The sequence below is a fragment of the Fistularia commersonii genome, chromosome 7 (assembly GCF_037954325.1).
Source record: "Fistularia commersonii isolate RoL2024-O1a breed Wild chromosome 7, RoL_Fcom_v1.0, whole genome shotgun sequence".
Taxonomy (NCBI): Eukaryota; Metazoa; Chordata; class Actinopteri; order Syngnathiformes; family Fistulariidae; genus Fistularia; species Fistularia commersonii.
In genome coordinates, this window is record NC_141290.1 from 267501 (window position 1) to 284139 (window position 16639).

The following is a 16639-nucleotide window of genomic DNA, read 5'->3' on the forward strand; positions in this document are numbered from 1 at the left end:
CACACACACACGCACTACCACACACTCACTCACACACGCACATTCACATTCATACACACACACACACTCAATCACTCACTCGCTCACTCTGGCACACTCATGCACACAGACTCGCACACACACACACACAAACAAACAAACACATTCACACACACACACACACAAACAAACAAACACATTCACACACACACACACACACACATGCACACACAAACTCACAAAGTCACGCACACATTCATACAAACACAGACACAAACAAACACATGCACACACACACACACACACACACACACACACACACACACACACACACACACACACACACGCACTACCACACACTCACTCACACACGCACATTCACATTCATACACACACACACACTCAATCACTCACTCGCTCACTCTGGCACACTCATGCACACAGACTCGCACACACACACACACACAAACAAACAAACACATTCACACACACACACACACAAACAAACAAACACATTCACACACACACACACACACATGCACACACAAACTCACAAAGTCACGCACACATTCATACAAACACAGACACAAACAAACACATGCACACACACACACACACACACACACACATACACACACACACACACATGCACACACAAACTCACACAGTCACGCACACATTCATGCAAAGAAAAAAACACATGCACGCACGCACACACACACACACACACACACACACACACACACACACACACACACACACACACAGCTGAAGGAGGCCATGTTGTCATGGTGAAGGTGTGGAGCAGTGTCGTGATGGCAGATGCCATGTTGAGCCTCCTGCTACCTTCTGGTGGTTCTCCTGACATGTTCCTGATGTTCCACTCAGAAACCCTGAGGTCCATCACACTGAACAACAACACACAACTCTGAGCAACCAAAGGTGCATCTCAGCTGCTTCCACCTCCTCAGCCGTCCTCGTGTTGTTCTCCAACTCTGCTGTCTCTCAGCTCACACACATCCTGACTATTTTTCTTTCTTTATTTTATTCTTCCCACTCTGGTTGTAGCCACTGTGTTCAGACTGTCATTGAGTTCTAGTTGTGTAATTTTCAGCCTCACAGTTCCTTGATTCTTCTTCTTCTTTGGGCTTGTCCCTTCAGGTGTCGCCACAGCCAATCCACCTTCTCCATCTAACCCTATTCTCTGTATCCTCCTCTCTCACACCAACTACCTTCATATCCTCTCTCACTTCTCTGTTACCACTACAGCACACTGTACCACTGTCTAACAGCGAGCATACATGTCCTGCACCAGTCCACTTTGTAGTTAAGACCTTAAAACAGTTAAGACAATTTATATTTCATTGTATTTCTTATTCTTCCTCCTTCCTACTATTATCTATTACTGTTATGTTTTTGCTTGAAACTCTGGCACAACAATTTCCTTCGGGATAAATAAAGTTGTTCTCATTCTCATTCTCATTCCAACATACTTCTCTGCCACTCCAGACTTCCTCATACAATACCAGAGCTCCTCTCTTGGCACCCTGTCATAAGCTTTTTCTAGGTTTACAAAAACACAATGCAGCTCCTTCTGGCCTTCTCTGTACTTTTCTATCAGCATTCTCAACGCAAATACTGCATCTGTAGTACTCTTCCTAGGCATGAAGCCATACTGCTGTTCACAAATGCTGACTTCTGCTCTCAGTCTAGTTTCCACTACTCTTTCCCATAACTTTGGCTCATCAACTTTATCCCTCTATAGTTGCCACAATTCTGCACATCCCCTTTATCCCCGGGTCTGAGGAACACATATTATGTAAAGGGTCAATTTGACCCTTTACAAAGGGTCAATTTGACCCTTTACAATTTGACCCTTTACATAATATGAGGGTTAAAAATAGGCACCATCACACTTTGTCTCCATTCTTCAGGCATCTTCTCACTCTCTAAGATCCTGTTGAATAATCTAGTCAGAAAATCTACCTCTGCCTCTCCTAGACACTTCCACACCTCCACAGGTATATCATCAGGACCAACTGCTTTTCCACTCTTCATCCTCTTCAATGCCTTCCTCACTTCACTTTTACTAATTTGTGCTACTTTGAGGTCTACAATAGTCACCTCTTCTACCCTTGGCTCTCTTTCATTTTCCACATTCATCAGCTCTTCAAAGTACTCTTTCCATCTTCCCATCACTCTTCTAGCATCTGTCAATACATTTCCCTCTCTGTCCTTAATCACCTGGACCTGTTGTACATCCTTTCCATCTTTATCTCTCTGTTTCACCAACCTGTATCTCCTTCTTTGACCTACAGTAACCCAGTTTCCATTGGTTCCCTGTAGCTCATCGGTACCGATGGCGGACGTTGTTAACCCGGTCCTCGACCGATCCGGTATCTGGTTATTGTGTTTGATTCCCATGTTTGGTTTTGGCAAAAGTTTTCTGCGGACGCCCTTCCTGACTCAACCCTCTGCATCGCGAGTGTCTCAGGGCGTCACTGGCCCGTGGCCTGAGGCTGCATTTACCACAGTTCCTTGGTGTCGTCCATTCTTATCCCTGATGTTGCTGCTGTCTATTCATTCATGGATGTCTTGCTATCTTCTGTCTCTCTACTTATATTTCTATTCATATTTTTTTCTTTTTTTCTTTTTCTGGCATCATAACTGTTTCGCTGCTGCAACAGGAATTTCCCCTTTGGGGATCAATAAAGTTGATCTTATCTTGACACTAAGGCTCCTCACCAGCTTCTCCATGTCAACCTGAGGGACGTCAGCATGAAAGGGAGCAAGCCTTGAAGATCTCAGGAGGTTTGGAAGGGAACCTCTCCGACCGCCGGTCCTCGCCCTGCAGCCGAACCAGGAGGACCGGGTCTGAAGAGCACGGAACTCTTCGTCTTCTTCTCCTTCGTTATTCTCTACAGAATGTCTGTTGAGAGAGGAGAACCTTTGGGTTTCTAGAAGAAGGCGTCACCTCAGCTCCACGGTGTCTGATTCGGTGGACTCCGGTCTCCTCCCCGGCGGACAACCCGAGGGTCCGGACCGGGAACCTTGGCGCATGTTAGCTGGTCCTGCTAGGTGGACCTCGGTGGACCTCGGTGGACCTCGTTGGACCCGGTCCCAGAACGGTCGTGACGGTTGGAGCCCTGAGGAACACCCGAGACCCCGAGAGCCCCAGGAGCTCCATTAGAGCACTTTCAGCAGATCAGCTGTTGGGTCTTGATGGACTCACTGGTGGGTCCTGTGTGTGTGTGTGTGTGTGTGTGTGTGTGTGTGTGTGTGTGTGTGTGTGTGTGTGTCATTTCATGGTCCATTAGTGGCAGTTTTCTTTCATGGTCAGATTGTTCTTGTGGTGTGTGTGTGTGTGTGTGTGTGTGTATGTGTCGGAGGTGGACTGGGTCCAGCCCTGACCTCAGATGTTACACAATCATCTCACGAGGTTCTTTGTGTGACCGCTCCACCATGCCGCCGTTGGTTTAACCCCTCGTGTCCTGACACCTGGAGATGCAAGCGTCGCCTATCAACCACTTCGTCAATCCATCGATTCTCAAACTTGTGGTGGAAGGTGAAGGTCCGAGTTCCACTGAAGTACCGCAAACGTGAGCAGAGGATGTGGAACCTGGACCAGCTCCTCCATCACCCACCAGGTCTCATCAGGAGGTCCTGCTGAGAAGAGGAGAACATCAGTGTAGAGCACCTCCAGAGGTCCTGATGTTCCACCAAGCTTCTTCTGGCTGATGCTGAGAGCAGGAACCACATGGAGGATGAACTCAGAGCTCAGGAGACAAGCCGCTGATCCTGCTGCTCTGTGTGTTTGGTGTGTGTGTGTCTATGTGGCGTATGTGTGTGTGTGTATGTGGTGTGTATGTGTGGTGTATGTTGTGTGTGTGTGTGTGTGTGTGTGTGTGTGTGTGTGTGTATATGGTGTGTGTGTGTGTGTGTGAGTGAGGCCGTGAGGGACTCTCCAGTTGCAGGCCTGCAGACTGGCTGGCACCCTCAAAGTAGCTTCTTCATCCTGGAGACAGCTGTTGTCTCCGTGACGACACAGTCCACCAATGAGGGAGGAGTGGGGGGGGGTTTAGCATGTGCATGTGTGTGTGCATGTGTGCATGTGTGTGTGTGTGTGTGTGGGGGGGGGTCACATGGGATCCAGAACAATCAACAGTTTAACGAATACAGAAACAAAGTTGTGTAAAGGTGTGAACTTACTTTCTGCTGGCTGGCTCGGTGTGTGTTTGTGTGTGTTTGTGCGTTTGTGTGCATGTTGCATTTTGATGTGTGTGTGTTTTTGTGTGTGTGTGTGTGTCTGTGTGTGTGTGTGTGTGTGTGTGTGTGTGTAGGCCAGTTGGCAGGCTGCAGTAAACAGCATTCCTTTGGTCCCTCTGAGGCAGGAGAAAAGCTTGCATGGAGTTGGAGGAAGCAGGAACACTGTGTGTGCGCGCGTGTGTGTGTGTGTGTGTGTGTGTGTGTGTGTGTGTGTGTGTGTGTGTGTGTGATGGTCACCAGCTCCATGACAAAGAACAAAGAACCAGGAACACAGAACGGGGCAGAAACCAAGGAACCAAGAAGTAATCCAGAAAACATCATCAATTGTTGCCCCACTTGTGACATCACAGAGGGGACAGTGTGTGTGTGTGTGTGTGTGTGTGTGTGTGTGTGTGTGTGGTCAGATGAGGTCAAGGTCTTCTTGAGCTAAAGCCACTGAGGCGTCCAGGAGCGGCGACCCTGTGCGGGGTGGTCAGCGGGGCACTGTGATCTCTGGGATGTTGTGAGATGTTCTGAGACTTTGCGAGATGTTGTGAGATGTTCCCAGCAGGTTGTGGAGTGCTGCTGACCTCTGACCTCCGGCTCCTAATGTTTTCCCCGAGGCCTCCGAAGGGCTTTGTCCATAATGGATGCTGGACGGCTGCTGAACTTGGGCCCCCGCCTGGACCTCCTGCCCCCCCCGGCTCTGAGACCTTCCAGTCATTTGTCAGTATTAAGGTGGATCTTCTGTGGAGCCACTTTAGGTCCCAGCAGTTGAATCAACAGAAGGGGGTATCACGTTCCCGCCCCAGTAAACTCCGACGCGGGGGGGTCATCTTCTCACCGTCTCGCCATCTCCAACCGCACGACCCCCAAGTTATCGGCCGACCTCGCGTGGCTTTCGGCTGCCTCGGAAGGTTTGTCTGCCGAGGCCGCCGCCGTGGGGCTGGAGCCGCTGACCTGGACTCAGAAGGTCCAGGAGGACTGGATTCTTGGTTTGTTGTCTTCTCCGGAGGGTCAGCGTGTGACCTCTGGCCTTTGGGCCAGGAGATCCAGTCCAGACTGAAGGTCAAGGTCATGTAACCATCGCTGTGCTCCTTAACCCCAAGTTAAGAAGGGTCAAAGGTCAGCTGATGTTCCACTCAACCGGGTCACAAGGTCAGGGGAGGGACGTTCTGGTTGGAGCTCGGAGGAACGTTCCGGCTCCAGAAGCCTCAGTGCTGGAGATGAAGTCCGACCTAGAGTGGACCTCCACCGTCACTTTGCCACTAAACTCTCGTCTTTCCAAACACCATCTCCCAGCCGAGGTTTGGGTTTCAGTGCATGTGTGTGTGTGTGTGTGTGTGTGTGTGTGTGTGTGTCCTCCTGCTGCAGTGTTAAAAGAAGGATTGTTAAAGTGGAGCAGCAGCTTGCTGATGGAGGAGGAGGTCCACTCTGACCCCCGCAGGACGCCATCTTGGGGGGGAGTTTATCCTGAGCCAGTGTCTCAGTGGAGATGCTGAGATGATCCACTGATCATCTGCTGGAGTCACTTTGTACCTTCTCACTCCATCTCACATACTGTGCACACGTCGTAGAAGATTTGATTCAAACTCATCGATGTTCATGTAGCTAGCTAGCGCTGTTGCCTTCATTGGACTAGTGACTGTAGAGAAGCTTCTACCTGCTGCTCTCTGGTCAAGTTTGTCCTCCAACTGCTGCCGTCTCGCTTTGTTTCCTCAGCAACTCTGTTTATTCTTCATGTCTCGGTGCAGGTCATCTTGTTGCTTCCTCCACTTCCACACCATTGATTCCTTCATGTTGAATCTCTGGCTGCTGCTCTATTCCGTGTTCTACTGCGTGACTGATCACCTTAAGTTTAAACTGCGTCGTAAGCGTGTCTCTTGGAAGGAGCCGTTTTGGGGTCTTTACACACACACACACACACACACACACACACACACACACACACACACACACACAGATTATAATTATATAACGTGGATATTGAGATTATAGATTAGATTCAGATTATATATAATTGTGTAGATTATATGCATATTATATGTTATATATTAAGTATATATTTAGATCATGTAGAGATTAGATTCAGATTATATGTATACAGATTGTATACAGACTATTCATATTATATATCAACTGTATACATGCTAAAATAAGATTCTTTTCATATGATAGATTATACACAGGTTATATATAGACGATATATTGGTGACAGATTAGGTTCAGATAATATATATATAAAGATTATATCCATTTTATGTATAGATTATATTCATATAATATGTAAGGATTGTATACAGGTTTCATGATATATACTTGTAGAAGAGTATAATAATATAGATTTTCTTTAATATATCTATGTCTGTATGTAATCCATACCATCTCCATATAATATGGACTATATGCAGGTCATACATAGAGAGTGTATCCTGATGACAATTCAGATGATGTTTCATGATGCGTGGATGAATGATTGCATCCAGACCACCTGCAGAGCGTGGAGATGTTTTTCTGTGGTGGATCTTCAGACTGTGACCGGCGATCGGACATCAGACATTATTGATCCACAGAGAAGGCGAAAGAAAAAATGTCGGTGTGGACTTTCTACATGCACACACACACACACACACACACACACACACACTGGAAACAAGTGCTCCTCATGTTCATCACCTTGCTCATGTTCATGCGGAGCAGCTCCCTGTGACCTCTGACCTCCATCCTCCGGCAGAGATGACCAGAAGGTGTTGGATAACTGGGAGCTCCCGCCGGGTTTACGACCCCCTGGTCGTCATGGAAACATGGACCGTATCTACTGTGGTCCCGTCCGATTCCATTTCCGGCTGTTGGTCGGGGGGGACCAGGAGGGAACCTGTCACGCCCTGCCTGGGAGAAGACCGATGACGTTCTGCTGGAGATGAAGGCTCATCTGGGACCAGGGGGAACAAGTACGGCAGAAACCATCCAGATCTTCTTGCTGGAGCCATCAAGGGCTCATTGTTCTTCTCCCGGTTCTTTTAAGGTCTGTTTGTGTGTTCTCTCTCCACGCGTTCTCCTGCCTGGGTTCTCACTCTCTGGTCCATTGAAGGTGGTCTGCAGGTGGGAATGAGCTGGGTGGACTTGTGAAGAAGATGTTGGGTGTTTCTCCTCCGGATCCTTGCTCAGCGTTGCTCAGAGGTGACGCCCCACCCCCCCACCGCCGTCCCTGGTTCGGCCACGACAGTGCGACACGCGCTCGGCCGGGCTCAGCGGGTCGCAGAACCAGGCTGAAGGCCTCGCGAGCCTCTCCACGGTTCTGCAACAACCGCCTCCTGATCATCAGCACCGTCAGCGTACCTGTCGGGTTTGTTTCCATGACAACAGTCGGACGCAGGAGGCGGGCCGGCGTCCGTGAGTCCCGCTGACCTTTGGCCCAGTGTCCGTCCATCTGGGAAACAAATAAGAGACAAATGTTCCACATAGCAGCGGACGGCTTATTTTGGCTTCGACGTCACAAACACACACACACACACACACACACACACACACACACACACTGTCATTATACTTTAAATACACACCGTGTTCACTGCCTCACAGCACGGGGAACAGCTTACTCTCAGACACAACACCTGAATACACCTGAATACACTGCTGCTCCTTGGATATGAATGGACACAAACACACACACACACAGACAGACATACGCACACACATACACACACACACACACAAACACACACCGGCTCCCCCGTCAGAGGGTTTAAATGGGTTTAAATGAGGGCTCAGGGGAGGGGGGGTGGTATTCTGAGAACTTCTGATGGGGATGAGATCCAGCTGGACTTGACACACACACACACACACACACACACACACACACACACACACACACACACTGGTATTTCTGTTGTCTCAGGCCTAAATAAAGAATAAGAAATGGTTGTATTTATAATGTGTGTGTGTGTGTTAATGGAAGTGCTCAGACTCCATCCCACTACCCTGTCTTTGAAAAAGCAATTTCCCCCTGATTCTGATATTTGCATTTTTGTGAGTGTGTGTGTGTCTCCCTGTCCAAAAGTGTGTGTTCCTGTTTTTTGTAACGTTTGTGTGTGTGTGTGAGTCGGTGTGTGTGCGGACGGGAAGTCCAGGTTCCTGTGAAGTGATTTTCTGTCAGGACGTGAGGTTGTCCTGGAGACCGTTAGCCTTTAGCTGCTAGCGGTTTGCAGTATGTCTCCATGTCCCCTATGGTGTCGAGGGTCGGAGCCCGTGTTTCCGTGGAAACGCAGGACGCGAAAACGCCAAGCAGACAACGCGTTCCGGCGACGTTCTGGTGGCAGCTTCACGTTTGAACCAAGCACGGCACGGAACCCGAGCCCCCCGGGAACCCCGGGACCACGAGGAGGGCCTGCGGGGGTCGAATGGCCAAGAATGAAGGTAAACGTACCTCAAAGGATCTGAGGGTCCAGGATCCTGGGGAGCCTGAGGGGTCCTCCTGGCTCCTGGAGGGTCCTGGGGTACCTGGGGGGTCCTGGGGTGAGCAGAGGCGGAGAATTCAGAGGTCTGGGTCGGATCCTGTCCAAACCTTTCTGGGTTCTCAGTCCACTCACTTGGTCAACGATCATAGGAGAATCCTTTAAGCATCTGTCCAGGTCTTCTGGTCCAGGTCCAGGTCCAGGTCCTGCACCCCCCCGCCTCCCCGCTGAGAGATGATGAAGGCCTCTATGGTCCTTGTGACACGGAGCTGGAGGTGAACGAAGGTTTGAAGTGTCAAGCTCTCAGTCTGAGGAGGCTCCTCAGGTCTGCAGGTCAAAGGTGAAGGACCACACAGACAGGATAGTCCACCAAACACACACACACACACACACACACAGACACGCGTAAGCAGTGTAACCCGAGGCTCATTAGGACCACTGTGATCTGCTCATCATAACATTTACTGCTGTGTAACGACCAGCTGTTTACTGTCAAACACACACACACACACACACACACACACACACGCTTCCTCCGTGTCTGGTCAGGTAGTGGAGAAAGACGTCCAGTGGTAAGAGCCCGTTGAGAGCCGTAGCCCTGAGGAACGTTGCACACCGACCTCGAGGTTCCCTGTCAAGCTCACCTGCTGTGGTTCCACACAGAACCTCGTCTCAGACGGATCTGAGGAGGCTTTGGCTTTCCAGGAGCAACCTGATGTCCACTATCTTCTGATCAGGGCGCTAGCTTAGCATGAGGCCGTTCTGTGACCCAACACGTCACAAGCACCTTCAGAGCATCAAGCCGTGTGTGTGTGTCCGTCTGTGTGTGTGTGTGTGTGTGTGTGTGTGTGTGTGTGTGTGTGTGTGTGTGTGTGAGAGAGAAGTGGAGGATTGTGGGTTGGCAAGAAGGACCTTCAAGTCCTTCACATCCACAAAGCGAACAGCAGCCTTTAAACATACTCTGATTTCTAAATCAAAATCTAATCAAACCAAACCATTTCTCACATGAAAACACGTGTGTGTGTGTATGAAGCACACACACACACACACACACACACACACTTAATGGAGTTTAAATGGCAGCAGAGGTGTCGGCCTTCACACCTGCTGCTGCTGTAAACCACCAGCACAACGGCTGCATTGTCACACACACACACACACACACACACACACACACACACACACACACACACACACACACACGGGGCTGGATTAGTGGGGGACAGTAGATTTATGGCACACAGTTGGTCGCGTGTTTGTGGAGACACTGGACGTCCGTTTTTAGCTAAACATCTTCATGTCCCAGGCCCAGAGGTCCGGGCCTGGCAGATTACACACAACACACAGATTAGGGCTGATCGGACAGGGAAAACTCACAGATTATACTTAATTCAACAGGGATTATATTGAATTTGTAAAAGAATCTCCTGAAGTCATGACAGATCATATTCAATTTAGCAGGGATTAAATTGAATTTGAAATCGATTTCACTGATTTGAAAAGAGATTATATTCAGTTCCGCAGGGATTGCACTGAACGAGTCACAGATTACACTGAAATCAAGAAATAGTTGGCCGACTTTAACAGGGATTATACCGATTATTCACAGATTGTACGTCGGGTTCTGTAGGTTGGATTTCTCAAGGGTTCTATTGAATCAAACTCAGATGAAGTTGTTCTCGCAGTGGTCCTCATCTGGTATCTTCTGCTGCTCATCTGCAGGATCTGTGGTCCAGGTGACCCCCTGGGTAATCTGGGCCCTCAATCCCCCATTGAGGACGTCTCCTGCTCTCTCACTTTTCCTGTCTCTCTTTCCGACGCAAAACTCACTTGGAGGCCTCCTGCTGTGGTCCACGATCTCCTCGTGCTCGTGGTCCAGGCGATGGGGGGTCCGGTTGTGGGTCTTTGGTGACCCCGGGATGCGACCTGGTCTCTGTTCCCTCCAGGACCCCTGAGGAGCATCCAGCCCCCCTGTCACTCAACCAGGCCTGGAACCACAGAAGAACTAGGAACAGACACTCCTCTGTACTACATGTGTACTCGTACCACAGCCTTGTAGTACACGTGTACTTGTACCACTACCATGTACTCCACGTGTACTCGTACTCCACGTGTACTTGTACTACTACCTTGTAGTACATGTGTACTTGTACCACTACCTTGTAGTACACATGTGCTTGTACCACTACCCAGTACTCCACATGTACTTGTGCCACTCCTCTGTACTACATGTCTACTTGTACCACTACCTTGTAGTACATGTGTACTTGTACCACAACCTTGTAGTACACGTGTACTTGTACCACTACCCAGTACTCCACATGTACTACATGTGTACTACATGTGTACTTGCACCACTACCTTGTAGTACACGTGTACTTGTACCACTACCCAGTACTCCACATGTACTTGTACCACTCCTCTGTACTACATGTGTACTTGTACCACTACCTTGTAGTACACATGTACTTGTACCACTACCCAGTACTCCACGTGTACTTGTACCACTCCTCTGTACTACATGTGTACTTGTACCACTACCTTGTAGTACACGTGTACTTGTACCACTACCCAGTACTCCACATGTACTTGTACCACTCCTCTGTACTACATGTGTACTTGTACCACTACCTTGTAGTACACATGTACTTGTACCACTACCCAGTACTCCACGTGTACTTGTACCACTCCTCTGTACTACATGTGTACTTGTACCACTACCTTGTAGTACACGTGTACTTGTACCACTACCCAGTACTCCACATGTACTTGTACCACTCCTCTGTACTACATGTGTACTTGTACCACTACCTTGTAGTACACATGTACTTGTACCACTACCCAGTACTCCACGTGTACTTGTACCACTCCTCTGTACTACATGTGTACTTGTACCACTACCCTGTTGTGATGGCCCAGCCATCCTGTACATACTGTGTACACGGCGTACTTCATGTACCTGTGTACTATCTGATGGGTGTGTATTGTACCCTGTTATTGCCACATATTTATTTTTACTTAACTTCACAAGAGATTAGATTAGATTGAATTAGATTGGATTGGATTCTCTTTGACTGGACTGAATTGTATTGGATGAGATGAGCGTGGATTGTTCAACTGGATGAGGTGTGCCTGGATTTTGCCAGATTGGAATGGACTGGATTCAAAAGGACGATGTTGGATTAGGCTGGATTATGTTAGTCTGGATTTGGGGTGAGATGATGTGAAACGGTACGGCTCCTCTGCCGGTGTGTTTTCAGGAGAGTCTGGGCCAAAGTCCACATGTGGACCACCTTCACATGTGCAGGGGTGGGGGTGGAGGGCAGTACTGCCCCTCCGTGGGGTGGAAGGGGTTATTAGAGGCTGACGGGGGTGACGGGATGAGAGGATCTGAGTTGTGGATCATTTTGAAAGTGGATTTATGTTTGGATCTTCAGTGTGAAAGAAGCAGGATTTATTCCTCGTCCTGCTGCAGCAGGTGTCTCTATCTGCCCCCCACCTACCCCGACACACACACACACACACACACACACACACACACACACACACACACACACACACACACACACACACACACACACACACACACACACAGAGTCACGCTGAGGACGTCAGCCGCTCAGGGTGTAACATTTCCAGTTGTGAGTTCCAGAAAGCGTCTGAGATGAGTGCAGGGGCAGTGATGGTGTTTCCAGATGGGGGTTTACGAGCGGCGAGGCCCAGCACCCCAACACCCCAACACTCAGCAGCGCTTTGAGACGCCTCGTTATCACCGGAGGCTCCAGGAAGTGCCATCCGTCCAATGTGCGCTGTCGACGCCGCTTACGAGCTCTTTCCACGCTACTCACAAGGCCTCGTGTGGCGAACAAACCTCACTCCCTCTGTTTCCACGCCATTTGAATCAGACGGGGAGCGAAACGTTCGTGGACGAGGGTTGCTGTTTCCGTGGCGACCCGGTGACGTAGGCGGAGCCGCCTGCCCGTCGGAGGACGCGGGCGATAATCCCTGACTATGTCGTCCGTCCATCCGTTTGACGGACGGGACGCTCTGGCGCTTTGAGGTCGACCCGTCGCGCCGCTCAGTGGCGCCCCCCGCTGGCCGCCACTGGACGTGCAGCAGTCACTGTTCCGTGTGTGACTGAATGTAATCTCGCCCAGATGATGACATGAATGATCTGCTCACCCTCAGGCGGCCTTGGTGCCTGCTCCTCCCTCGGGGGTCACGGCAGAAGGTGGGGAGACATGGACGCTCCACCTGGAGGGAACCAGACGCAGAGCTCCATTTTAGACGCAGTTTGATTTTGAAACGGTCTTTATCGGTTTGACCCCAGAAAGTGGGTGTTCTGCCACACACAAGGGGACCACAGGAGACAGAAGGGTTCCCCAGGGACAGAGCGCAAGAGGGAGGTTCTGGAGCACACCTGACAAACACACCCTCAATTGTGGTCCAGCGAGCAGCCGGTGCTGGAGACGTTGAGTGTAAGGTCTGCCATGGTGTTGTGACTCACAGGGGGCTGCTGCCGGTCATCCGAGGAGTCACTCAGAAGAAATCTTTGAAATGCTCAGGCTCTGCTTGGCTTCTAACGTCCGTTCTCAAACCTGTAGGAGGAACATGGGAGCCTTTCGGTGGAAGAGTTGTGAAAGTGTAAAAGTCCCGAGGAGAGTGTGTGTGTGTGTGTGTGTGTGTGTGTGTGTGTGTTCCAGGGTAATTGAAGCCTAATTACCGTGACGCGCCGCCCCCCGCCCCCCGGCCGCCGATTGGCCGCGGCCGGGGCTCGTCAGGTATAAAGCCGTCCGGTGGGAGCGGAGGCCGAGCCCGCGGCGCCGGGACGCACGGAGCATGGAGCTGCCGGAGCTGTCATTCACGCTGGCCGCCGGCGGGGCGGCCGCCGCCGTCGCAGCCGCGGCGGAAGACGCCTTCTATGACGAGCCGGTGTTCTCCGCGGATTTCCTGGAGGAGCTGGAGCCGCGCCTGGTGCACATGGGGCTGCTGAAGCCGGACTCCTCCCCCCCGTCCTCGCTGCACCTCCACCTCCAGCCGCAGACGGCGGAGGCCGACGAGCACGTCCGCGCCCCCAGCGGCCACCACCAGGCGGGCCGCTGCCTGCTGTGGGCCTGCAAGGCCTGCAAGAGGAAGACCACCAACGCGGACCGGCGCAAGGCGGCCACGCTGCGGGAGCGCCGGCGCCTCAGCAAGGTCAACGACGCCTTCGAGACCCTGAAGAGGTGCACCAGCGCCAACCCCAACCAGAGGCTGCCCAAGGTGGAGATCCTCAGGAACGCCATCAGCTACATCGAGTCCCTGCAGGCGCTGCTGCGCGGCGGACACGACGACGGCCTTTACCCGCTCCTGGAGCCCTACGCCGGGGACTCCGACGCCTCCAGCCCCCGCTCCAACTGCTCCGACGGCATGGTGCGCGGCACACGCACGCAAACACACACACACACACTTTGCTCCGACGTTCATGCTCGCGTTTTTTTACACCAGTTTCAATTTGAGCCATAGTTTTTTTCCTTTTCAATTACAATTCATTTCCTACTTTGAGAAAACACTAACTAAAAACCCCGATTAAAATTGCATCGAATAAAATACAAGGGAAAACAAAACTGAGCTAAGCTAAAATTAAATAAGATAATACAGAATAAAATATGACATCAAATGAAACAACCTAAAATAAATAGAACAGAATAAAGGGGGAAGATGAAGCGAGGTAAAACAAAATTAAATCCCAAGACACAATAAAGCAAGGCAAAATAAAAAAAATCTATAAATACAAAATGAAACAAGATGAAGTAAAACAAAACGACAGAATGTAAAAAAAAAAACAAGGCAAATGAAAATAAAAATTACAGAATGTAATAAAACCAGGCAGCATAAAATAAAAACTACTGAATGTAAAATAAAACTTCAAAATGTAAAATAAGAGGGAAAATTAAAATAAAATCGACAGAATGTGAAAGAAAACCAGGCAACATGAAATAAAAACTACAAAATGTAATATCAAACTACAAAATGTAAAATAAAAAAGGAAAATTAAAATATTATATACGGAATATAAAAGAAAACAAGGCAAATGTAAATAAAAACTACAGAATGTAATAAAACCAGGTAACATGAAATAAAAACTACTGAATGTAAAATAAAACTACAGGATGTAAAATAAAATAGAGCAAATGAAAATATAATCCACAGAATGTAAAACAAGGCAAATGGAAATGAAAACTACAGAATATAAAATAAAACAAGACAAAGTAAAATAAAAACTACCGAATGTGATAAAAACAGGCAAATGAAAATAAAAACTACAGAATTAAAAATAAAACAAGCAAAGTAAAATCAAAACTACAAAATGTAAAATAGAACTACAGAATGTAAAATATTACAAGGCAAAGTAAAATAAAAATACAGACTGGAACATAAAACATGGCAAAATAAAATAATGATAGAAGGTAAAATACCATAAATTAGGACAAAACGGGGTGAGATAAAATGAATTCACACACAATCGAATGAAATTGGGCAGACAAATGTATAAATAGAAGTGTTCCTAGAACCAATGAAATGAGAGTTACTACCTATTGTTCTGGACGCTCCAGCAGAGAGGACCTCTGGTCTTCACCGCTCTCAACCCACAGCAGTCTGATCGGAAGACCCACAGCACGGAAGACATGCTTTCAACTTCATGTTTACCCGTAGAAAGTGTGTGTGTGTGTGTGTGTGTGTGTGTTAATCACTGCCGGGGAGCTGCTCCCTGCATAGTATGCAATAAAGTTATGCATGTTGAAAGTGTGTGTGTCAATCCCCGCGGTGGATTTGCTCCCTGCATGATATGCAATAAAGTTATGCATTTTGAAAATGTGTGTGTGCTCCGCAGACCGACTTCAGCGGGCCTCCGTGTCGGACCCGGAGACATTTCGGCGGCTCCTCGTCCTACTGCGGCGGCGGTGACGCGCCTGCAGGTGAGGCCCGCCTTCACAGCTTCCTATGGGGAGCTTCCGATCAGCCTATCGATGATCGTGCTGATCGGTCCCGGTCTCGCTGTGCTCCCGCAGGGCCGCCGGCGGCGGAGAGGAGCTCCGTCGTGTCCAGCCTGGACTGTCTCTCCAGCATCGTGGAGAGGATCTCCACGCACGGCGGGCCGCCGCCCCCCGCGGACAGCCCCCCGCCCGGGCGGCCCACCTCGCCCCCGCCGGCGGACCCCAGCCTCATCTACCAGGTCCTCTAGGAGGCGATCGGGCGGGAAATCGACGTCAGCCCGATTTCTATCATTCCGGAAATTGATGATACACAACGAACCAGCACGCTTCCGGTCACACACATGAATACGGCTTCCGGCTGACATTCCTCCCCCCGCGGCGGCTGGGGGGCCGCCGGAGGACCACTGGGTGTACATAGTTTGTAAATAAGAGGCTGTTATTTAATGTGCGGCCGCAGCCCGTTCCCGTTTGTCGTGGAGAAAATAAAAATGAAAACATGTCCAGCTCTATATTTATACATCTGAGTGACGTCACCGTTCAATAAACTTATTTATACGAAACACCCGCCCGCCTCCAGCCTGATCTCTGCAGGGGCCATCCAGGGCCACAGCAAGCAATATGCCAAGCTGACTGGCGAGACTCACCAAGAAACCACGGATCGGACGAATAACTGGCCAGCTCCGTGACAACCTATTAAAGCAAGAAGCATTCGTAAATAACAGACATAAGACATAATAAGTGACCGTAAAATGATGAATAGTCATCTATAATCACAATGCTCAAATAGCAAACAACGGAATAGCTACGGCATGCAACATAAACGACAATACATGTGATCAATTATCCAGCTGTTATTGGTAATGAGCAGGTTCCCACCTTCCACTGGAGGAACATCTCGATCGTCACACCAGAGGGTCAACGTCCCAACCAACACAATCAATCATGAAGATCGATCCCATGAGGATCCTCGCAGTGGCTGTAGTT

General features: G+C 49.4%; 1 protein-coding gene across 2 annotated transcripts; it reads left to right on the forward strand.

Moving 5' to 3' along the window:
* The first annotated feature begins 13476 nt into the window (after window positions 1–13476).
* On the forward strand, window positions 13477–16217 carry LOC147232256 (myoblast determination protein 1 homolog). 2 transcript variants are annotated; one of them, XM_086148972.1, is made up of 3 exons: window positions 13478–14090; window positions 15553–15637; window positions 15731–16217. In XM_086148972.1, exons 1-3 carry the CDS (start codon window positions 13518–13520, stop codon window positions 15901–15903), a joined length of 831 nt encoding a protein of 276 aa, XP_086005098.1. In that variant the 5' UTR covers window positions 13478–13517; the 3' UTR covers window positions 15904–16217. The 2 variants fall into 2 exon arrangements, with proteins under 2 accessions (XP_086005097.1, XP_086005098.1); XM_086148971.1 differs by having other exon boundaries at window positions 13477–14090; window positions 15553–16217.
* Window positions 16218–16639: the final 422 nt, after the last annotated feature.

Excerpts from the sequence above, each read along its gene's own strand:
- LOC147232256 (XM_086148971.1), top strand. The coding sequence starts at position 13,518 with ATGGAGCTGCCGGAGCTGTCATTCACGCTGGCCGCCGGCGGGGCGGCC. Across the intron at positions 14,091-15,552 it reads CCAACTGCTCCGACGGCATG|ACCGACTTCAGCGGGCCTCC; the intron begins GTGCGCGGCACA and ends TGTGCTCCGCAG.